Here is a 26,548-nt window from a genome sequence, read left to right on the forward strand (position 1 = left end):
AATCTCGTCAATATTGGAGATACCCCAGCATTCAACCTACGCCTCCACCAAAGGAGGGACTCTGGTAAGAGCAACCGAGGCACAGCCTCAAGGGACGAATACCCCGACTCTTCAAAAGACGAATCCCCAATTTCAGCAGTTACAAGTACCTTTGAATCCTCAACCCGTTGGGTACGAATATTCAACAATTGTGACCACTAACCCCCGTTATGGTATGCCCCTATATCCTGAGACTGGAGGGAGTGGGCACTCCAACTGGAGTAAAGCACAAGGGCAGATGCCCCAATATATACGCGGTTTGGCTTCCATTCCATAGGATGAAGAATTCTCTGGACCTTATACTGAGAGAGACTCTGAATCTTTGGATGATGATGTGGCTCCAAGAAGGAGGCGTGCTGGTAAAGAACCGATGCCTGATCTTAATCAGCATCCCAGGAGCACCCGAGGGACAAATCCCCAAGAAGTACAGGAGAGGATCAGGGCTCATCAAGCTGAGATCCAAAACTGATGCGCGACCTGGAGGAGCACCTAACCCCAAGACCCCCACATCCTCCGAGGTGGAGAGATCCTCCTCCAAATATAGACCTGAACGGTCCAATACCAAGAAGGGTTGTTGCCCCAAGGGCCGATCCAAGTGATCTAATGCGCTTAGGAGATCCCGACAATCTAACTCTGCCATTCACTAAAGAGATAATAAAGGCCCACATCTCAAGGAAGTTTAAGATGCCCACCATCAAATCTTATGATAGAACTGGTGACCCGACAAATCATGTCAGAACATTCTTTAATGTACTATTGTTGCAGCCCGTGAACGATGCTATTAAGTGTCGGGCTTTCCCCCAAACTCTGTCGGGGATGGCTTAAAGATGGTATAGTCGTTTACCACCAAATTTTATTGGGTCCTTCAGAGATCTAAGTCAAGATTTCATCAAGTAATTCATTAATGGAAGAGTGTATAAGAAGAGTTCAGCATCCCTTATGAGCATTGTGCAAAGAGAAAAGGAGTCCTTGAGAGATTATCTGAATCATTTCACAAAAGAAGCTTTGAAGGTCCCGGACCTCAATGATAAGGTAGCTATGATAGCACTGCAGCAGGGAACTAGGAATAAATTCTTTAAGATGTCATTAGCCAAACGCCCCCCCTGAAAGCATGTTACAGCTTCAAGATAAGGCCGAAAATTATAAAGGTGGAGGAAAGTATGAGGAAGATGGTGGTGAACAACGAGCCCGCTGGTGGCAAGAAGCGAAAAACTGATCTAGAAGATAATGCTAAGGACAAGTATCCTAGAACTGAGAAAGACGTTGATTTAACCCCGAAGAAGGGAGGACCTAGATAAAAGTTCACCGAATATGCTAAGTTGAACGCTCCTAGAAGTCAGATCTTGATGGAAATCGAGAAAGATAGAGATGTTCGTTGGCCCAAGCCCTTGAAAGATGATCCTACTAAGCTAGATAGAAGCAAATATTGTAGATTTCACAAGGATGTTGGTCATGAGACTAATGAGTTCCGACAACTGAAGGTTGAAATTGAATTCCTCATACGGAAAGGAAGACTGAGCAAATATACTGGAGATGGAGGAGATAGGAATAATAGTGGAAGAAGGAACTTTGATGATCGTAGGAAGGATCAGATGAGCAGGAGAGAAACCCCCAACCCCGAGGGCCATTGATAAACACCATCTTTAGGGGACCTCAGCCCCGAGGGATAGTAATAAACACAATCTTTGGAGGACCAACTGCAACTGGATTATCTAAGAACTCAAGAAAAGCTTACACCGGAGAAGTCATGTACATAGTGAGGGAAGCTAAAAAAAGAGCCAGGACCGGAGTAGTGATGGTGTTTGATAATTTCGACTTGGAAGGGGTGAATTTTCCTCATAATCCCCTAGACATAACACCCATAATGGGGAACAGTCCTGTGAAAAGAGTCCTCGTAGACAATGGAGCATCGGTAGACATCTTACTCTATGATACCTTCAAAAGGATGGGTTACAATGATTCTCAATTAACCCCAACAGATATCTTAATATATGGTTTCACTGGAGTCGAATGCCCCGTAGAAGGGATAATTAAGCTTCCTTTGACTATGGGTCAAGAACCAAGACAAGCAACACAGATGTTGAACTTTGTGGTAGTAAAGGCTGGATCAACTTATAATGTAGTCATGGGAAGAACGAGAACATATGATTTCAAAGCAGTACCCTCTTATTACCATTCAGTGATGAAGTTTCCCACCGAAAATGGGATTAGAGAAGAGAGATGGCAAGGAGTTGTTATGTAGCCTCCCTTAGGGCTGATGGAGTTTGGGGCAAGTTTTGCCTATTGAAGACCTAGATATTGCGAGAATGACGAGAAAAGAGGGAAGTCAGTAGAAGACTTGATCCTGGTCCCTTTGGCTCCCGAGGATCCTGAGAAAGTGACTTACATTGGAGCATCACTGGAGGAGCCCCTTAGAGGGAAGTTGGTGAGGTTTTTATAAGAAAATAGTGATGCATTTGCATGGTCAGCAGTTGATATATCTGGCATAGAATCGGAACTGATCACTCACAAATTGAACGTAGATCTAAATCAAAAGACTGTGAAGCAAAATAAAAGGAGTTTTGCCCCTGAGAGACAGGAGGCAATCAAGCAAGAAGTAGAAAAGCTCTTAGAGGCTGATTTCATTGAAGAGATATAATTTCCAGAATGGTTAGCAAACCCTATAATGGTAAAGAAGGCTAATGGAAAATAGAGAATGTGCATGGATTTCACTGATCTGAATGATGCATGCCCAAAGGATTATTTCCCACTGCCAAGGATAGATACATTGATAGATGCGACCGCTGGCCACGAGATGCTGAGTTTTATGGATGAATTCACTGGATATAATCAGATCAAGATGCATAAGGACGACATTCCAAAGGTATCATTCATCACTGACTTTGGTATTTTTTGTTATCTTGTTATGGCGTTTGGTCTTAAGAATGCAAGAGTTACCTATCAAAGGTTGGTGAATAAAATTTTTAAAGATCTTATTGGGAAAACAATGGAAGTATATGTAGATGACATGTTAGTCAAGAGTCTTATGAAGACTGACCACATAACTCATTTGAGGGAAGCCTTTGAGGTCCCGAGATATCACAAAATGATGTTAAATCCCGCAAAGTGTGCTTTCGGAGTGGGATCAAGAAAGTTCTTGGGATTGATGGTCTCAAAAAGGGGAATCGAGGCAAATCCTAATAAGATAAAGGTCATTTTTGACATGGAACCTCCAAAGACTATCAAAGATGTTCAAAACCTCACTGGAAGGGTTGCTGCCTTAGGGCGATTTATCTCCAAATCTGGAGATAAGTGCCTACCATTCTTCAAATCCTTGAAGAAAATAAAAGATTTTATATGGACAGAGGAAAGTCAAGAAGCGTTCGAAGGGTTGAAGAAATATATTGTCCAAGCCCAATTGCTGGCCAAACCAGACCTGAACGAAAGTTTGTACTTATATTTGGTCATTTCAGAAAATGCCTTGAGCACTGTATTGATAAAGGAGGATCATAAATCCAGAAACCTATATACTATGTCACTAAGATTCTGCATGGGGCTGAGTTGAATTATTTGATTATTGAAAATTTTTCCTTGGCCTTAGTGATGGCCTCAAGGAAGTTACATCCTTAATTCCAAGCTCATAAGATTGAGGTAGTAACGAATCAGCCTTCGAGAAATATCATCCATAGTCTTAAAGCCAGTGGAAGGTTGATTAAATGGGCTATTGAGCTGGAAGAATTCGACATAAAGTATATGCCATGAATGGCGATAAAAGCCCAGGCCTTGGCTGACTTCGTGGTTGAATGTACCATACCCAACCAAGAAGTCGGGGGCAGGCAGATACAGAACCTCAGGGCATGGAGGAAAAAGAAGATAATGAAGGTAGACAGAATAAGGACAAGGAATTCTGGGTTCTCTATTTTAATGGAGTATCGAAAACAAATCCGAGTATAGCGGGTTTAGTTTTGCAAAGCCCCAATGGGTTCTTGATTGAATATGCTATGAAGTTAGATTTTCCAACAACCAATAATGAAGCCGAGTATGAAGCTCTGATAGCTGGCCTTGGCCTAGCAGAAACATTGAGGGTCAAGAACTTGAAAGTCTTTGGAGATTCTAAGCTGCTGGTATCCCAGGTCAAGGGTGAGTTTGAGGCAGGGGATGAAACCATGGCAAAGTATGTACCCCTAGTGAGGGCCGTAATGACCCAGTTCGATGAATACCATGTTGAACACATTCCAAGGGAAGAAAATGCTAAGTTCGATGCGTTATCCAAGTTTGCATCATCAGAAATAGAAGAAAGCTCTAGGAGCATGTACTTTCGTGTTTTAAAAACACGGAGCATAGACGTCAAGTTAATTGCCCCCATAGGACTTGAAGGGTCATGGATAGATCCTATTAAGGCTCATTTGCAAACTGGATGGCTTCCTAGTGATGTTGTGAAGCAAGAAAGTTTACTGTATGAGCCCTAAGATATTCTTTGATTGATGGGATTCCTTATAAAAGGTCTTTTATAGTTTCTTATTTAAGATGTATCAGGCCTCATCAGGCTCGACTTGCTTTAGAGGAAGTGCATGAGGGTATATGTGGCCAACACTTGGGGGCAGGGCCTTAGCCCACAAAATCACTCGCTTAGGCTTCTATTGGCCATAAATGATAGCTGGCACTAAAGAATATGTTAAGAAATGTGATCGTTGTTAGAAACATGCCGCTGTAGTAAAGCAACCTCCCGAAATACTGACTTCTATAAACTCCCCAATCCCATTTGCTATGTGGGGAATGGATATTCTCGGGCCTTTCCCAATGGCTACTGCTCATAGGAAATTCTTGATTGTGGCGATTGACTACTTTACCAAATGGATTGAAGCTAATGGTGGATCGCGACCTTGCTAGGTTAGCAAAGATGAACACTTCTAAAAAAGGTATCGCTATTCAAATACGCTTTCCTTATACTTCTCTCATAGACATGATTAATGCTAGAGGGGATGAATATCCATCTCTTTCTGATTTAGATTCTTATAACCATGGTAATACTTTCCATGAGCTAGATGGTAGGATGGAATCTTACGACACCTTGTACAAACTCCATCCTAACCTTAGGATTACTCCGGCCGCCCCTAGGGATAGGACCTGTAACTGGGAGAGGGATACTATTTTTTATTTATCGAGGAGCCTTAACCACAGGCCTTAGGTTTCCCTTCCATGAATTCATTTCGTGTCTCCTTGCAGATGTGCAAATAAACCCTTGTCAATTCCCCTTAATGCATGGAGAAACATTATTTGTTTTATGGTTTTATATCTTAGGAATGAATTTCCCCTTTCTGTTGTTGTTTTTAGGAAGATATTCCAATTCTATAATAGTGCTTTAACTCAATCGGGCTGGGTTTTAATACGTCAAAGGCCCAAAATTCCCCACATTTTTAATGGTAACTCCGTTGTTGAGAATAACCCAAAATGGAGAGATGAATTGTTTGGCTGACTTGGGCCGGAGGCGATTAGGCCACTCTTTTTCGTAGGCCCTTTTGCAAAGTAGTCGATGGTAGCCCTTCTAGTATTAGATTAACTGATACAGAGGAGATCGCTTATCAAACCCTCATCACGGATAACGATCAAACAGACACTTGGACCCTTTTAGAGGAGTTTTCCCTTAAGAAAGTTGGTCTCTCTCAGGCCACTGATAAGGGTAACTTTATCTGTTTTTTCTTTATTTGTTTTTCTTTATTGCAATTTAATCATTTGCAAACTTTAATATTTCACTCTTTTTTTATTTCAGCTTGCGAGACCATTAACAACATCAACAGGCCAAAAGAAGGAGAATCAGGCCGCCAAAAAGGGCCAAACTTTATAGGGACCCAAGGAGTAAGCCCGATGGCCCTTCCTTCCTAAAGCCTCATGTCCCAGAGGTTTCAATGGGGGACGATGTGGATCCTCCACTCAAGGCGCACTCTTTTAGGCCCAACTGGGGCTTTAGAAGAAGTGAGACGGTGGTAGGGTCCACCAAACATGCTAAGGATTGGTCATATCACTCCATAACTCCTCAAGATTTTATTGACATTGTGACAGGGAGTGACATAGAGACCATTGAGCTTCTGGGTTCTCAAGCTCAAGCTTCGGTAATATTTCTCTCTCTTTCTTTAATTACAATCTCCTTTTTAACTTTAAATCCTTATTAAATCCTCCTACCTTTGTGCAGAGTAATATCTACTTCCAGACGGCACTTCACCAAGCTAGGTCTTGGAAGGGGAACTCATATGAGTTTAAAAGGGTGATGAAAAAATGGAAAGAGAGAGTCAAGGTCCTCGAGAAGAAGCTAAAGAATAAGGTTGTACTAGGTTGTTATGCAAGGTTGGGATGCTGCAGTGAAGGTCGTGGCTGAGAAGCACCCTGGCTTGATAGAAGCCAAGGACTTTTTATTCCTGAGCAGCCTAAGACTGAGGACAGCTTGGACGCTATCTTTAACTCCCCTATGCAAGAAGATCGCATCCTCGATCCTAGCACCACTTCTCCTCCTTCCTCCCCGACAAAGAATGCAGAGACTTCTGCTAACGCAGAGGATGGGCACACTGAAGTTGAGAAGGATAAGGATGATCCTGCTAGGGATGAGTAGATTTGTATTTATTTTAAGACTTATGTATTACCTTGTTGTATTTCAAACTTATCACCCCTCGGGGTTTATTTATGTCATTTCCTTGCCTTCTTTACCTGCTTTCCTTTAATTTTCTAAGTACTTTTGGAGATTGTACTTTCAAGGAAATAGATTAACAACCCGAACTACACAGTTCTAAGAGTCATGCATTGAATAATGGGAATAAGACTTGGTCTTCCAAAGTCTGCAATAACTTTAACTCAAGAATATACTCTGGTTTTTCAAAGTCTAGAATATCTTTTATTCAGAAACATAACTTGGCTTTAAACCCCTTACATAAGATGGGTTTGCCCCTGATAATCACCAACTGAAATGTAAATCCTACTAAAACTGAGATATAAAATCCTATGCAATAAAAGCTTCAAGGTACTTTTGAACCTTGTTATCACCATAGTAAGTACGAGCTATATGTAGTAAACCTTCAGGTTTTGAGCATGCCAAGTCCGAGGTACTTCTTCTCCATCCATGGTCTTCAATTTATAGGTTCCTCTTCCTTGAACGCTCTTAACCATGTATGGCCCTTCCCAATTTGGGGCGAGCTTTCCTTTCTGCCCTACTCCAGAAGCTTCCACCTTCCTTAGGACCAAATCTCCCTGCTTCAAGAACCTCTCCTTCACCCTCAGGTTGTAATAAAAAAAGTTTTTTTTTCTGATATTCCACAATCTTTGCATGCGCTGCATCTCGTACTTCATCTATCAAGTCCAAGGCTAACCATTTCCCCTCTTCATCCATTCTTCATTTTCTTCCCCGGATAAAATTCACCTTCACTTGTTAGTTTTATAATTTATTTTCTCATTTGATGAAAATTGATTCATAAAATTATTATTTATTAATTATTTTACACATAATGTACCTTAAATCTTAAAATATAAACATATTATGCATTTAAAAATATTAGGTAGTGATAAAAAAAGGAACTAATTTTGCTTTTAAACTAATTTTTATTATCAGGAATCTATTTTTGTATTAATAATTTATAAAATAAAAAAGAGAAATAAAAAATGATTCGTATAAGAATTCATTAATATAATTAAATGAATTTATTAGAAAACTAAATATCTACTTTCTCCATAAAAAAGAAGTCATGTGAATATATATATATATATATATATATATATATAACCGAAGAAAAAGGCATGATAGCTTGTTCATACATTCATGACATAAATATATAAACATCTTGTTGTAGCTGTATCTCATTCGCTTCCTTTACGGGATGTGTTCCATAAGTTTATTCAATAATATATTTAAACTATAATTTTATTATTCTTTCCAATACATACACTAATTTCTTAGAAAAAAATATTACAAAACAAGAACACTAGAAATGACACGTTAAACAAAATCTATACACATTCCTAATATTCACCATTAATTTAGAATCGACTGATCTTCTTTATAGAGCATAATAGTAAAGAAGGATTTTTCATTACTCGTACCATTAAATTAATTGCGATATAGCGGGATATTATTAGAGGGTTAGACAATAATTATTTTGTATGGGCTGTATAAGTCTTAGATGGGCAGTGGGTTTCAAACATAATTGGGTAATCAAAATTTATAGTTGGATAACTAATACTTAAAAAAACACTTTCCCCAGCTAAGCCTAGGGCAGTCTTCACTTATGTCTCTAGATATAATTCACCATCACTTATTAGTTTTATCACTTCATATTGCTTATTTGGTGAAAATTGATTCTTAAAAAATATTATTTATCATTTATTTGAACTTAATGTATCTAATATCTTAACATTTAAAATTGTTGTACAACTATAATATTAGAAAGTGATAAAAAAGTAACTACATCTTCATTCTAAGTTATTTTTTTATTATAAAAGATACTTTTTTGTTATTACAATTATAGATAAAAGTAGAGAAAAAAAACTTGATTCTTATGAAAATTCATTCATCCAAAAAGATGAATACTTATTAGAAAAACTTAAAATTAATTTTGTTTTTCGAAAAGAAGTCAAATGAATATCATACTTAACCGAACAAAGGATATGATTTACTTGTTTATACATCCATAAATGTATGTACATCATGATTTATCGTTTTATCCAATAGTATACCTGAGCTCCTATTTATAATTTCTTGTAGTGCACACTCTCATTCGTTGAAAGAAAAATAATATTACGCAACTAGAACACTACAAATGAAAACAAAAACGGTAAACTAGACCTACACGCAACCCCAATATTCACCATTAATTTAAAATTGACAAATCTTCTTAATGGGGCATAATAATAAAGATTTTTATTTTTTCCTAAATTTCATCTAGATATGTTTACAATTTGGCCTCGCAAATCTTGTATTTTGTTAAGCCTATGTAAACTTTGTTAATGTCATATAATCTCTGCAAATTTTTCCTGAAATAAAGAAAGTTGTGTAAGAGTTCGTGATAAAAAATTATTGAGTCATTATAGATATGCAAGTTGTAAGATTCTATAATTTACAACATGAAGGTTGAATGGAGTAATGGAATGTGAAATCACTAGTTTTAAGAAACTTATGAAATAGGTACAGTCCTTAATACATACTAATTCATATAATAATTAGAAAAAATGTATGACAAACTACCGAAAACATATTTTCGACAGAAGTAATATATCATATAATTCTATTTTGTATGTAATTTTGTGTTCAGTAATGGACAACCACAAGAACTGAACATATAATTCGAATTCTTCCATCATCAATTCATTTAAGTATAAGTATTCATAATCAGAGGAATGTTTATGATACATCATCATATTGAAAAATGTAATATGTATATGATGATGTACCGTAAACATCCTTAAATTATGAAAACTTGAGATATGAACTAATTTTTCATCTATGTTTACAGACCAAAGAAGAGATGTAAAGAAATATATACAAATATGTGTTGTACAAACCTGATATATATAGTTAAATCATAAGGGGTTCAATTTCGTAACGTACATCATCTGTGAAAAGATAAGAGTATTACATATCTGAATATCAGCAAAAAATGAAACGCCGGATAACATTATCTCTATTTAATCCCAAAAGCATGATATGAATGTAACGTTTGTTAATAAATATTCAAAAAATTTAATTTTACTTCAAAAATAAGAGTAAAAGTTATTTCAGAATAAATTATTAATTAAATTTATAAGAATCTATTAATATATAATAAAGTTTGACAAAGAGATTGAAATCTGATATCATCTGACGTGAGTATTCAGATTTTGCAAGAAATTGATATGCATCTACGATACAAAATATTGACAGATCAATGATATTATGGAATTACTAATAAATTTTTAATATTTGGAGTTATGTCTACTTTTGGCATGGATCCTAAACAGGCCTAATGGACTTACATACCAGGCCCATACTCTTTAATGAGTCCAAATATCACTACTGGGCTATGAAGACTGATAGGTCTATTTTTTAATGCTTTTAGAATTGAGATGATGGCACACGTTGTATAAACTAGCATAATAACTCGTACGAGGCACGGGTCATTTTCTAGAATTATATATTTCATATTACAGTGTGTATTATTTTTGAATTTCAGTTTGTGCACGTTTTGTTAGAAAATAAAATGTATAATCCTCCATAATTTATTTGAAGTGCACGAAGCAGATTATACTCAATGATTTTAGACCATTGAGTGATGAAAAATTGTGCAGTGTTTACAATTTTTTTCTTTTCGGAGTTTGATGATTCTGGTCTTAATAGATATTTTGGGTATATGTGATCTTTGAGTTAAAGATTTGTCGATACTAATTGTAATTTGTGTAGGTCCACTGTTTATGGGTTAAGGCTAGTTGAAAATTTTTGTACTTGGAATCGACAATGTCTTCGTCCAATATAAGTGGTCTCATATTAAAGTGTCGATACAAGGTTGTTATATTCACGGTAAAGACGTGTAGTTAACAACATATATATGTCTAATGAGATATATGTATTTTACAATACAAAACAATTAAGGATCTATGATATTATTGAATTAGAGATGAATTTCTAATATTTGGTGTTATGCCCACTTTTGGCATGGGTCCTAAACATGCCAAACGGACTTACATAACATGCCTATATTCTCTAAAAGGGTCCAATGATCACTATTGGACTATGAAGATTAAAGACTGTTAGGTACATATTTCTAATACTTTTAGAATTTAGATGACAGGCACAAACATTTAAATTGACTAATCTTGTTTTGTGGCATTTACTCGAGTTGGCACCAATGAATGTTATTATTGATAAAGTTTAAGCACTTTATGGGTATATCTTCTGTAAACCCTTTGAACAACACCCCTCTTATAGGGATCCTCTATGAGTTTATCGGGTTAGAATACCTAAAAGCATATGTGATTCTGATGCGTACGATAGTGAGATTAGAATTTTAATTTTATTCTTTTTATTTTTGATTTTTCTCGAGGATGAGTGAAAGATAGGTACATGGGCATTTGATATGTAACACCCCAAATCCGGGGTCAGGATTTGGTGTCACTAAACAATCTTTACATAAAATAAAGAAATAAATAAAGAACCCCTTGAATCCGGATCATTTACAGGTTATGGTATGAAACAAGAATCTAACCTTCTACAACTTAAAATAACTAAATTACAAATGAGAATACCTTTGAACTAATTCTCTTGTCACAATCTTCTAACACCTTTAATCTCTCGCATCGGAAATTTTTCTAACTCCTGCCGTCTATCGAAGCTATTCATTTTTATCCTTATCTATTTCTGGCAGAAATAAGAATTTACAAAGCAAGAGTGAGCCAAAAATGCCCAGCAAGTATATATATTTTGAGTTTCAAACATTAATATCAAAGAAAAATTCCGGACAAAATCTTAAAACAATTTTAAACCATTCTATTTATTTTGAGTGAGTGAGCGAATAAACGTTGGTTGTCACCAGCCTTTAACTAAAATCCAAAAATGACAAACGATTCCCCGATTCATCTCCTGAACTAGGGTTTTGTCCGATTTTGAAATCATAAAACCATTCGAGAGAGAATGCCGTTAATGGCGATCAACAACAAATTAGACTAGACACTAGTTCGCATCTATATCCTGCTGATCAGTCAGAATATAATGCAGATCTATATCTCAATATATAGATCTAGTCGGGTCCCCAGGCACTACGGCCCATCTCGAGGCACCAGTCATCCCGGTCCTCAGGATTAAGTAAAACTCAATCCCCAAAATATCATTATCCAGCCCGTAGAGTGTTTTGATTTCAAATTATTTTGAATTCAAAACATCCCAATTCAAGGTTCGCAAATAACCCGAAAAAATGGGTATTTGCTCACGAGAGCAATCGAATTATAGGAACAATAATGAAAGGATCGTGCATAATCAGAGTAATTGCAGCAAAATGTAAAACAGTTAACTATTCTGAACTTAGAATAGGAGCGAATAAATATTTACAGTATTGAAAAGAAACTCAAGAATTGCAGTATTTAAAAGAAAAATCCAGAATACTTGCCTCAATAAGCTTTAACCACTATTATCGGTTGACTTTGGTTTGACTTTAATCGTTCGGCTTTATCGTCAAACTTCTATCCTATTCTGGATATGATCCCAATATTCAGGTCCTTCAATTGGAACTTCGTTGATCTCGACGTCTAATCACTAGATCGTTCCTAGCCCGATGTCAGGTCTCGGTTCTTCCGTCTAAACCTATAGGGTTGAAGTACCCTAATTTAGATAACCGCTTGAGCTTAACATCAAACCGCCACCCTATTCTACCCATACGATTTCATAACCGAATTCATATTTATACGTATTATCGAAGTACACATAACAATTAGGGTTTACAGACCAAAGAAGAGATGTAAAGAAATATATACAAATATGTGTTGTACAAACCTGATATATATAGTTAAATCATAAGGGGTTCAATTTCGTAACGTACATCATCTGTGAAAAGATAAGAGTATTACATATCTGAATATCAGCAAAAAATGAAACGCCGGATAACATTATCTCTATTTAATCCCAAAAGCATGATATGAATGTAACGTTTGTTAATAAATATTCAAAAAATTTAATTTTACTTCAAAAATAAGAGTAAAAGTTATTTCAGAATAAATTATTAATTAAATTTATAAGAATCTATTAATATATAATAAAGTTTGACAAAGAGATTGAAATCTGATATCATCTGACGTGAGTATTCAGATTTTGCAAGAAATTGATATGCATCTACGATACAAAATATTGACAGATCAATGATATTATGGAATTACTAATAAATTTTTAATATTTGGAGTTATGTCTACTTTTGGCATGGATCCTAAACAGGCCTAATGGACTTACATACCAGGCCCATACTCTTTAATGAGTCCAAATATCACTACTGGGCTATGAAGACTGATAGGTCTATTTTTTAATGCTTTTAGAATTGAGATGATGGCACACGTTGTATAAACTAGCATAATAACTCGTACGAGGCACGGGTCATTTTCTAGAATTATATATTTCATATTACAGTGTGTATTATTTTTGAATTTCAGTTTGTGCACGTTTTGTTAGAAAATAAAATGTATAATCCTCCATAATTTATTTGAAGTGCACGAAGCAGATTATACTCAATGATTTTAGACCATTGAGTGATGAAAAATTGTGCAGTGTTTACAATTTTTTTCTTTTCGGAGTTTGATGATTCTGGTCTTAATAGATATTTTGGGTATATGTGATCTTTGAGTTAAAGATTTGTCGATACTAATTGTAATTTGTGTAGGTCCACTGTTTATGGGTTAAGGCTAGTTGAAAATTTTTGTACTTGGAATCGACAATGTCTTCGTCCAATATAAGTGGTCTCATATTAAAGTGTCGATACAAGGTTGTTATATTCACGGTAAAGACGTGTAGTTAACAACATATATATGTCTAATGAGATATATGTATTTTACAATACAAAACAATTAAGGATCTATGATATTATTGAATTAGAGATGAATTTCTAATATTTGGTGTTATGCCCACTTTTGGCATGGGTCCTAAACAGGCCAAACGGACTTACATAACATGCCTATATTCTCTAAAAGGGTCCAATGATCACTATTGGACTATGAAGATTAAAGACTGTTAGGTACATATTTCTAATACTTTTAGAATTTAGATGACAGGCACAAACATTTAAATTGACTAATCTTGTTTTGTGGCATTTACTCGAGTTGGCACCAATGAATGTTATTATTGATAAAGTTTAAGCACTTTATGGGTATATCTTCTGTAAACCCTTTGAACAACACCCCTCTTATAGGGATCCTCTATGAGTTTATCGGGTTAGAATACCTAAAAGCATATGTGATTCTGATGCGTACGATAGTGAGATTAGAATTTTAATTTTATTCTTTTTATTTTTGATTTTTCTCGAGGATGAGTGAAAGATAGGTACATGGGCATTTGATATGTAACACCCCAAATCCGGGGTCAGGATTTGGTGTCACTAAACAATCTTTACATAAAATAAAGAAATAAATAAAGAACCCCTTGAATCCGGATCATTTACAGGTTATGGTATGAAACAAGAATCTAACCTTCTACAACTTAAAATAACTAAATTACAAATGAGAATACCTTTGAACTAATTCTCTTGTCACAATCTTCTAACACCTTTAATCTCTCGCATCGGAAATTTTCTAACTCCTGCCGTCTATCGAAGCTATTCATTTTTATCCTTATCTATTTCTGGCAGAAATAAGAATTTACAAAGCAAGAGTGAGCCAAAAATGCCCAGCAAGTATATATATTTTGAGTTTCAAACATTAATATCAAAGAAAAATTCCGGACAAAATCTTAAAACAATTTTAAACCATTCTATTTATTTTGAGTGAGTGAGCGAATAAACGTTGGCTGTCACCAGCCTTTAACTAAAATCCAAAAATGACAAACGATTCCCCGATTCATCTCCTGAACTAGGGTTTTGTCCGGTTTTGAAATCATAAAACCATTCGAGAGAGAATGCCGTTAATGGCGATCAACAACAAATTAGACTAGACACTAGTTCGCATCTATATCCTGCTGATCAGTCAGAATATAATGCAGATCTATATCTCAATATATAGATCTAGTCGGGTCCCCAGGCACTACGGCCCATCTCGAGGCACCAGTCATCCCGGTCCTCAGGATTAAGTAAAACTCAATCCCCAAAATATCATTATCCAGCCCGTAGAGTGTTTTGATTTCAAATTATTTTGAATTCAAAACATCCCAATTCAAGGTTCGCAAATAACCCGAAAAAATGGGTATTTGCTCACGAGAGCAATCGAATTATAGGAACAATAATGAAAGGATCGTGCATAATCAGAGTAATTGCAGCAAAATGTAAAACAGTTAACTATTCTGAACTTAGAATAGGAGCGAATAAATATTTACAGTATTGAAAAGAAACTCAAGAATTGCAGTATTTAAAAGAAAAATCCAGAATACTTGCCTCAATAAGCTTTAACCACTATTATCGGTTGACTTTGGTTTGACTTTAATCGTTCGGCTTTATCGTCAAACTTCTATCCTATTCTGGATATGATCCCAATATTCAGGTCCTTCAATTGGAACTTCGTTGATCTCGACGTCTAATCACTAGATCGTTCCTAGCCCGATGTCAGGTCTCGGTTCTTCCGTCTAAACCTATAGGGTTGAAGTACCCTAATTTAGATAACCGCTTGAGCTTAACATCAAACCGCCACCCTATTCTACCCATACGATTTCATAACCGAATTCATATTTATACGTATTATCGAAGTACACATAACAATTAGGGTTCACATCTTCGAAAATTGGTTTGGTATTTAATTTCAGAAAATACATATATTTGTCATTTTGAAAAATAGGGTAATCGATTATTCACAACATATCTTGTCATGTCACGTAAATAGGTTCTTAAAGTTCAATTATATCCTCGTTCGACGTTACCGACAATTACAGATTACGTTCTCATATTTTTGGAATTTATTTTTCCGAAAATCGGGCAGCGTTTCCTCTATTTATCGGCCTACCCGTCGAATCATTTCGACGTCAAATCGCAACCATAACACAATCCACAATCCAATCACAATCAATTCCATAAATCCCAAACTCCGATTTGGTTAATTGTTGTCATTACTTGTATTTTACATTTTTATTCGTATTTTTATTTCGCAATTTATTTCATCAACTAATTTTTATTTATTTATAATTCATAATTTATAATTTAGGACTCAGATAAAAATCATCATTGCCCACCGTCGGCTCGCCGAGCCTCATCGCCGACGGCGATAAAATTTGTGGGTTCCGATTATATCGGACATCCTTCGCAATTTCATCAATTAACACAACTTATTCTCGCACAAAATATTTTATGTTCACGAATCGATTCAATTTAATATCTGCAGGAATAACAAAAATAAAACAATTAATATTAAAATCGAGTTGAGGCAACAGGTAATAGACAACAGGACATACGCGCACAACACAATCGCACCGCCACAACACCTCTCGGAAATTTCCGAGAGGGGGCAACTCCAGGAGCAGCAAAATAAGGCTGACACAATACATACATGCATGTATACATATATATCAACAATAAGCAGTCACCATAGAATCGAAGAAATCAATCGGAAAATAGGGACATGGCCGGAGGAGAAAGAATCCGGCGAACTTACCAATTCCGGCGGAACAGAGGGGAGAAGAGGGAGGAAAGGAGAGGGAGAGGAGAAGAGACTGTGAGAGAGATATAGAGAGAGAGACCGAGAGAGAGAATGGAGAGATTAGAGAGATAGAGACGAGAGAGATTGATGTTATGAACAGGAGAGAGAGAAACAAAATAAGGAAGAAAAATTATACACAGGCACATATGAATTAATCTGCCACACACTTGTTTTTTATTGCCACGCGTCCTTTTTCTGACTGCAGCCTGAATTGATGCCCGCATTTTGAATTTAACGATACACTTTACGGATAAAAACAAATCAAAATAATTCCAAAATAATTTCAAAATTCTTGAAATATTTAAATACTAATAATGTATAAATTTCATAATTTTTTTAAAACATTTTAGAATTGCACACCATACCCACATTTTGTGATTTAACGAGCAAACGTGCAGGTGAATCTAATCTGAAAAAAATAGAAAAAATAATTTTAAAATTCTCTAAATTTTAAAAACTTAAGAAAATATGAGTTTCGTAATTTTTGAAGCATTCTGTAATTGATATTGAATTTATACTTTAATATCATCATAAAATCATTTAGGGATAAATAATTGATGAAATATAGTTTTCTGAATTTTATAAATCCCTAAAAATAATAAGTAAAATTACAAAACAACAAAAATAATTTTAGTATCAATTTTAGCATTTATGAGCATCAATATTAAATTAAAATCATTTTAGACAAATTAAATTCATACAACTCAATAATTAATTATAAAATTAATCCTTGCTTTGAACAAATTACACACAATTAATAATAAAGCAACACACGGCTGACATAACTATCACATATTTTATTTACTTAATAATTCGATGATTGTCTTTACATATTGGATCCGAGAATAGATTACTTAGCCGCTAAGTAACTGAAAAGACGATATGATTTTAATATCAAATTTGGATAATTCACAAAACAGAGCTTCCTATAACATACTTCATATCAAAATAAGGTAATAATGTCTCGCCTTTTGAGAATTTGGATTTTTATCGGACTATAAAATGATTTCCGTATCGAAAATTTCACACCGGGACTTATACAGGTCAAACCGTACCCCGGATCGAGAAAGTCAAAACATGAAAAGTGTTCAGAATTATCATATTAGGTTAGGAAGGAGTTTTTGGAAGAGTTTCGGGTTGTAAAAACGCAAAAACAATTGAAGTGGAACGATTTCTGATTTTAAAAATTAATTTTATAATTATGTAAAAATAATCATTGTTAATTCTATAAATCCTTATAAAATCATATGATCATTCAAAAATTACCAGAAAAATACCAAAATTATTCAGATTTAATTCTGGATAATTGGAAATTAGAATATCTAAATTTTATCAGAAATAAACATTCAAATATTATTATCCATCATCAAATATTTCACCAAAATTCACACAGAACTCACATAATAATTATTTGTTAATAAAAATAATTTCATAATATTTCTCAGGCGTTACATTCTTCCCCCCTTAAAAGGATTATGTCCTCAGAATCTTGCTAAAGAACAGACACTGATACATTTCGAGTATCTACTTAAAACTTCTCAGGACTCACTATTTTAATCACGTTTCAACGGTCTCCTATCGTCATCAGATTTATCAGTTGCTCATGCAACCCCTAACTCAATTTTTTATTTCACATATTTGAAGCTAAATTACTTTTCATAGTCATACACACATAAATGCCTTATGGACTCGTTCCACCTGTGACAACAAGCCCAACTCATTCAGAATCGTTCTATCTATCTCACTATTTCAAAGGACCAACTTAATTTCCACTAACCTTCTTTTCTTTACGATTCTAGTAGTTTCCTGTTCATGAAATTTCTATTTTCACTAACTGTTCTACTTTACGTTTCATATCTCCCTCTGTTCGGGTAGTCTGGCATATGATCAATTTTAATCGTATTCGAGAATCCTTAATCGGTCTCTTACATTTTCTATTCGTCTGCACCCAATATCCCGAGCTCATGACTTTTGATTCTTCGAAATGTTCTACATCTATTCAAAGGATAAAAAGAAAAATTTCGACAATTGCATCTACTCACCACTTGGTAGCATACTTCTATTTCTTTTCAATCACTATCAAGTAGATTTATCGAGCTAAAATCTTCTACTATCTACAAGGAAATATTAATTTTGGAATGGAATGAATCATAACTTTATTCAAAACCCGGTCTCTTGGTACTAATACTCATTTTATTGTCATATCAAATTAGATATCAATACGAACTTTGATGCTCACAACGTCCCAAACTGAAGTCAATATCAATCATCTGCATTAATACCGCCTTTGATATCCAACAACAAAGTAAGCATCAGCATAACCCAAAACACGGATCAATACCTATTCGTCAATTTCTAACTTTTCGAATCCTTTTAACCGCTTCTCAACATTCTTAATGGTATTCACTCTTTTCTTTTTATTTGAACATCTGTTCCTAAATGGACTTTTCCTTGTTTGGTATTTACCCACGTACTGGAGCTCATAATCAATTATAACCAGAATTCATTTCTTTGAAGCTGAGAATGCAGCTGTTATTTTCCCATTCTTCACAAGCATATCTTCAGGCGTTCAACTTGGTCTTCCTTAGTCCTTGAACTAGCGAGGATGTTATCAATAAATACACTCACACTATCTCAATACTCCTGGTAAATTGTGTTCATTTAACCTTCAACTTACAATTCCCGATAATCGTCGCGTAACCTCATATCTCTATTTTTTTTTCTTTTTTTTCCATGACCACTTTTGTGCACAGCCCAAAATACTCTTTATTTCATTATTCTTTCATCCCACATTTCTGAAGTTTTTCCTTTATTTATTATTTCATCCCTATTGAGTTAAACGATACAGGGCTTTTGACACCAGCTTGACTCTGTGCAGTAACCGACGAGAAATTCTTACCTCATTCCCTGAGGTACCCTTAGTAAATCATTCGTTCGAACTTCCGGGACTTCACTTTAATTTTAAGGAACTCCGACATGAGATTCATTGCAACGTTCTTCTCTAGCAGTTTGCCATTAATACCTTTATTTAATCATTCCTGTTTACACACATTCCTTGAATGATATTCCTATCTTCAAATATCGGCATTTCCCTTCATTCTCCAATCAGTTCTGGCATAACCGACGTTCACAACTTGCATATATTCTAGATTATTTTATAAAATTTCTTTATCATCCTTTTGATTCCACTTCTTGTCTTGATTAGTTCTTCATTTTCATTATTTATTATCTCTCTTAAACATAACAAAATTCTTTTTCTTAGTAATATTACTCTGTTTATTATTGGATAAGCCATTCCTAAAGTTCACGCTGGAATGAAGGCTTTTATTTGTACTATTTAAATTCTTACTAACAAAATTATTGAATTTTCTCGGTAGCTATTTCCTTAGCTTTGCTTGACATACCACAGATCGCGTGTTTGACTTCTCTTCATTGACCATCATCTTTTTTTTCTTGAATTCACATGCGGACTTCATCAATCTTCGTCTTTCATTGGGTGCTTGAATTTGCGAGCTTTTCGTTATTCTATCGCAACTTCCTTTCAATCATCGTTCAAAAGAAGTGTACATTCAAACCTTCCATTAATTCGTCATTCGATATGGGTATACATCCAAGTTCTTCCTGGAATGCTATTATAGATAATATAATCCCTTTGCTTTATCCTGAAACTTCAGGTCTTAAAATATTCCTCTTACTAGCATGTACCAATAACTTCCTGTTCCTCTTATTCATCAAAAAGAGCATATTCTTCTGGATCAAACCTTGCACCTGATTACATTAACATCACACTAATTGAGCTAAGCCTTCAATTTTCGTTAACGCCATTACTTTTTCCAAATTTCTTATCATTTTAATTTCAAATCTGGAAATCATGTTAGAGTTTGACTCAATCTAATTGGAATCGATTTCCATTTAACTAACCATTAGTTGGCAAAGTGGATCAATCAACTCCTTTAAATGATCACTTAAACCAAGTGCTGACTAGCTAACTGGAATCAAAGACCAATTACATAAGTCGGTTTTGTCATAACAACTCTCTCAAGAACCGAGATTGTAATTATTTGGAGTACTGACGAGAACGACAATATATTTCTTTGTTCTTAACTAGAGGGTAATTTCTGAAAATTTGGGCAGCACTTCCCCCTACACCATTGACTACCAGTCGGACTCAAGCCGACACCATCAATCAACCAATTCATGAACAATCATATCCGTCCACTTCCATCAACCAAATCATCAATTCCCACAATTCACCTTTGATCAGCATCTGACTAGCATAACATATCTCTTTTTAATTGGGATTGGGTCTGAAACCCACAATGATTAATATAACCATACATTTCTCAATTCTTTTTAGAATATTACGAATTGTCCTTAATGAATTTAAGGTTTGATTTTATGATTCTGTTAATTTATTTCTGACCATTATTAATCGGTTTATCTTTTAATAACTGCGCATGGCCTTTATTATTACCGTCACAATCTGGTAGAAACTCAATCGTTAGATCATTATTTCTTGAAAAATTTCACAATCGAGTCACCATTGCTTCATCTCCACGTATGGCTTCGTATCGAACTTTCGTCACTGACTCGGGTATGAGCATTGAATTCACAATCACTTATTTACGCAAGTTAGAGAACTTCATAATTTCTTGAAGAGCACATTCGAAGTTCGATTATATTTAAGATTTCTTTTATCTTGAATCTTTACGACAAATATCTTCCCGCGACGAAGGAATATTTCACGTAGTAATTGCATGTCTGAGTCATTATTCAGAATTTCCTTGATCTTTGATCGTCGTCCCGATACTCGTTGGCTCCGTCTGACGCACACAACGTTACTTCCTTATTCTATAATTGATCTAATTATTACGGTTCACTAATGATTCATTCCTCATCGAAATCTTCTGATTTGAAGTGTATCGCGTTAACGTACTCTACTGTACTTATGAGATCCTCATAACACGAATAACTGTCAGATTTGATGTCCTTGCCTCGACCGCATTGTCGGTGTATCCATTCTTCTTTGCTTGCAAATGTCCCCCATTTATCGGCTTGCAATCATATTCTTCTTTGACACGTAATTCTATCTATCGCATGGGACTATTCTATTTCTTTCGTAATTATTAGAGAATAGACCTGATGCAAGAAGAGAGTTATGAATATGATTTTGAATAAAAAGAAGGATAGGTAATAACAATACAACAAACATTTGGAAGAATCTGTATGTTAATAAATTGAAGGAATAAAATGAGTGAAGAATGAGACAACCATATTCGTACTCAAGATGGCCAGTCTGTCATACTATATGGCATACAGCACGTGATTAGGTGGCGTCCCACCCGACTCTTCGTCATTTCGACAAAGCGTCATACCACAACACTATTATCTCAATTAGGAATCAAGAAATTGGAGAAGAGAAACAATTCAGAAGGAATATAAGAAATTTTCTTTCATTTTTGCCTCATATAATTTATCAACAGAAGAAGCTCCTACGTATTCAAAAATCAAGAAAAACATATAATGTCATATTAGAAGAAAGAATGTTAATGCCGGTCACCTCCACGCTTCACTTACGTATGCCTTTAGGATCGTGCGGATACAGGTTCACGATTCAAGTCACATCATTGCTTTGAAATGTTTCTTGGAAATGCCTTCACATCAACTACTTCAATAATTTGATCTTAATCGCGTCCTTCCGAAATTTATAACCATCGATCACGCAATGCCTCAGTTTTGTCGATAAAATATGATTCTTCTGCCTACTGTCTAGAAGATTCTGCCATTCCCTTCAATCATCCTTCGTCCATTCGAATCACGAATTTCGTTAAATTTGTATAATTTTATAAATTGGGTAAATAATATGTCGATTCAATTATTGATTTTATTAACAACGCTTACCTTTATTTTTTCACGAAAAACTTTAAACTTTTCTTCCTGCCAATAGGTCTACTTGGCCCTTTGAATTAACAATACTGAATCTAATTATATTCTTCTTTTTAGGTCATTTTCTGTTTCTAATAACAAGAACTTAAGTAGTACCTCGACAACCAAATTGTAAAACTTATTTCATGTAAAATATTTTGAAAGTTGATTAAGGAAATCTTTTCTAAAATCTCATTTTTAAAGTTTTGAAAAATCAAATATTTGGTCGTCATTACTATATAAGTTACTTGCTATTTTCCTGATTTACCAATGAAATGTCTAATTAAAAGAATGTCCATATAAAGGTCTCTTCACTTTGGTACCTCTTCCACATTTCCTTGGATTCAGCTCGCACTGATTAGTCGCCGAAACTTCATTCACCGTCGTAAATCATTTTATTCACAACTCTATCACAACGCTGACATTTAGTACTATCTTTAACATTCTTGTCATCATCCTTGACGTTATGCTCACACCCACGCATGTGATCGGTGTTCCGTCTATAGATAAAGGCACACGTTCTTGCTAGTCTTACCTATACGTAGTGAGTTAGATATCATTCCTCGCGCAGCTCTCGATAAGTGATAAGAATCCTCTCGCAACGGTGGTGCCTTCGAATCGCGCAACATTAGCTCTTCCTCAGCTTCCTTCAACCGGTTGCCTTCGGCGGGAAGCTCATCCTACTACCTAATTCTAGGTTAAATCGTAGCTTCTCTTACACAAATTCTCACAAGAATCGATCTCATTTTTTTTTTCAAAACCACATGAAAAGTAGGGTAACATACCTCATCTCCGTCGATCTGTCGATTCCTCATTATTGTATGAGCCGATAACTCAATAAACCAATAATGTTGTGATATTCGCCTTACACTTTCTCAACGATCCTATCTTAGCAATTCCAGATCGGATCAGCTAACCCTAATTCGCACTCAACTCAACTTAACATGACTATGCCTAGGGTCTTTCCTATCCTGTATGACCTATCATTCCTATCTTGCTCTCACCTATTCTTATTTCAGTGACCAATAACCTACAGCTCTGATACCAACTGTAACACCCCAAATCCGGGGTCAGGATTTGGTGTCACTAAACAATCTTTACATAAAATAAAAAAATAAATAAAGAACCCCTTGAATCCGGATCGTTCACAGATTATGGTATGAAACAAGAATCTAACCTTCTACAACTTACAATAACTAAATTACAAATGAGAATACCTTTGAACTAATGCTCTTGTCACAATCTTCTAACACCTTCAATCTCTCGCATCGGAAATTTTTCTAACTCCTGCCGTCTATCGAAGCTATTCATTTTTATCCTTATTTGTTTATGGCATAAATAAGAATTTACAAAGCAAGAGTGAGCCAAAAATGCCCAGCAAGTATATATATTTTGAGTTTCAAACATTAATATCAAAGAAAAATTCCGGACAAAATCTTAAAACAATTTTAAACCATTCTATTTATTTTGAGTGAGTGAGCAAATAAATATTGGCTGTCACCAGCCTTTAACAAAAATCCAAAAATGACAAACAATTCCCCGATTCATCTCCTGAACCAGGGTTTTGTCCGGTTTTGAAATCATAAAACCATTCGAGAGAGAATGCCGTTAATGGCGATCAACAACAAATTAGACTAGACACTAGTTCGCATCTATATCCTGCTGATCAGTGAGAATATAATACAGATCTATATCTCAATATATAGATCTAGTCGGGTCCCCAGGCACTACGGCCCATCTCGAGGCACCAGTCATCCCGGTCCTCAGGATTACGTAAAACTCAATCCCCAAAATATCATTATCCAGCCCGTAAAGTGTTTTGATTTCAAATCATTTTGAATTCAAAACATCCCAATTCAAGGTTCGCAAATAACCCAAAAGAATGGGTATTTGCTCACGAGAGCAATCGAATTATAGGAACGATAATGAAAGGAACGTGCATAATCAGGGTAATTGCAGCGAAATGTAAAACAGTTAACTATTCTGAACTTAGAATAGGAGCGAATAAATATTTGCAGTATTGAAAAGAAACTCAAGAATTGCAGTATTTAAAAGAAAAATCCAGAATACTTGCCTCAATAAGCTTTAACCACTATTATCGGTTGACCTTGGTTTGACTTTAATCGTTCGGCTTTATTGTCAAACTTCTATCCTATTCTGGATGTGATCCCAACATTCAACTCCTTCAATTGGAACTTCGTTGATCTCGACGTCTAATCACTAGATCGTTCCTAGCCCGATGTCACGTCTCGGTTCTTCCGTCTAAACCTACAGGGTTGAAGTACCCTAATTCAGATAACCGCTTGAGCTTAACATTAAACCGCCACCCTATTCTACCCATACGATTTCATAACCGAATTCATATTTATACGTATTATCGAAGTACACATAACAATTAGGGTTCACATCTTCGAAAATCGGTTTGGTATTTAATTTCAGAAAATACATATATTTATCATTTTGAAAAATAGGGTAATCGATTATTCACAAAATATCTTGTCATGTCACGTAAATAGGTTCATAAAGTTCAATTATATCCTCGTTCGACGTTACCGACAATTACAGATTACATTCTCGTATTTTCAGAATTTATTTTTTCGAAAATCGGGCAGCGTTTCCTCTATTTATCGGCCTACCCATCGAATCATTTCGACGTCAAATCGCAACCATAACACAATCCACAATCCAATCACAATCAATTCCACAAATCCCAAACTCCGATTTGGTTAATTATCATCATTACTTGTATTTTACATTTGTATTCGTATTTTTATTTCGCAATTTATTTTATCAACTAATTTTTATTTATTTATAATTTATAATTCATAATTTATAATTTAGGACTCAGATAAAAATCATCATTGCCCACCGTCGGCTCGCCGAGGCTCATCGCCGACGACGATAAAATTTGCGGGTTTCGATTATATCGGACATCCTTCGCAATTTCATCAATTAACACAACTTATTCTCGCATAAAATATTTTATTTCCACGAATCGATTCAATTTAATATCTGCAGGAATAACAAAAATAAAACAATTAATATTAAAATCGAGTTGAGGCAACAGGTAACAGACAACAGGACATACGCGCACAACACAATCACACGCGCCACCACACCTCTCGGAAATTTCCGAGAGGCGGCAACGCCAGGAGCAGCAAAATAAGGCTGACACAATACATACACGCATGTATACATATATATCAACAATAAGCAGTCACCATAGAATCGAAGAAATCAATCGGAAAACAGGGACATGGCCGGAGGAGAAAGAATCCGGCGAACTTACCAATTCCGGCGGAACAGAGGGGAGAAGAGGGAGGAAAGGAGAGGGAGAGAAGGAGATACTGTGAGAGAGATATAGAGAGAGAGACACCGAGAGAGAGAATCGAGAGATTAGAGAGATAGAGACGAGAGAGATTGATGTTATGAACAGGAGAGAGAGAAACAAAATAAGGAAGAAAAATTATACACAGGCACATATGAATTAATCTGCCACACTTGTTTTTGATTGCCACGCGTCCTTTTTCTAACTGCAGCCTGAATTGATGCCCGCATTTTGAATTTAACGATACACTTTACGGATAAAAACAAATCAAAATAATTCCAAAATAATTTCAAAATTCTTGAAATATTTAAATACTAATAATGTATAAATTTCATAATTTTTTTGAAATATTTTCGAATTGCACACCATACCCACATTTTGTGATTTAACGAGCAAACGTGCAGGTGAATCTAATCTGAAAAAAAATATAAAAAAAATAATTTTAAAATTCTCTAAATTTTAAAAACTTAAGAAAATATGAGTTTCGTAATTTTTGAAGCATTCTGGAATTTATATTGAATTTATACTTTAATATCATCATAAAATCATTTAGGGATAAATAATTGATGAAATATAGTTTTCTGAATTTTATAAATCCCTAAAAATAATAAGTAAAATTACAAAACAACAAAAATAATTTTAGTATCAATTTTAGCATTTATGAGCATCAATATTTAATTAAAATCATTTTAAACAAATTAAATTCATACAACTCAATAATTAATTATAAAATTAATCCTTGCTTTGAACAAATTACACACAATTAATAATAAAGCAACACACGGCTGACAGAACTATCATATATTTTATTTACTTAATAATTCGATGATTGCCTTTACATATTGGATCCGAGAATAGATTACTTAGCTGCTAAGTAACTGAAAAGACGATACGATTTTAATATCAAATTTGGATAATTCTCAAAACAGAGCTTCCTATAACATACTTCATACCAAA

The 26,548-nt window shown here is 35.0% G+C and overlaps 1 protein-coding gene across 1 annotated transcript; it reads left to right on the forward strand.

The window, feature by feature from the left end:
* The first annotated feature begins 1,786 nt into the window (after nt 1-1,786).
* Nucleotides 1,787-2,281, forward strand: LOC141720140 (uncharacterized). The gene has a single exon (XM_074522494.1). The coding sequence runs from the start codon at nt 1,787-1,789 to the stop codon at nt 2,279-2,281; it is 495 nt and encodes a 164-aa protein (XP_074378595.1).
* Nucleotides 2,282-26,548: the final 24,267 nt, after the last annotated feature.

The sequence above is a fragment of the Apium graveolens genome, chromosome 4 (assembly GCF_009905375.1).
Source record: "Apium graveolens cultivar Ventura chromosome 4, ASM990537v1, whole genome shotgun sequence".
Classification (NCBI taxonomy): Eukaryota; Viridiplantae; Streptophyta; class Magnoliopsida; order Apiales; family Apiaceae; genus Apium; species Apium graveolens.

Excerpts from the sequence above, each read along its gene's own strand:
- LOC141720140 (XM_074522494.1), top strand. The coding sequence starts at position 1,787 with ATGTACATAGTGAGGGAAGCTAAAAAAAGAGCCAGGACCGGAGTAGTG.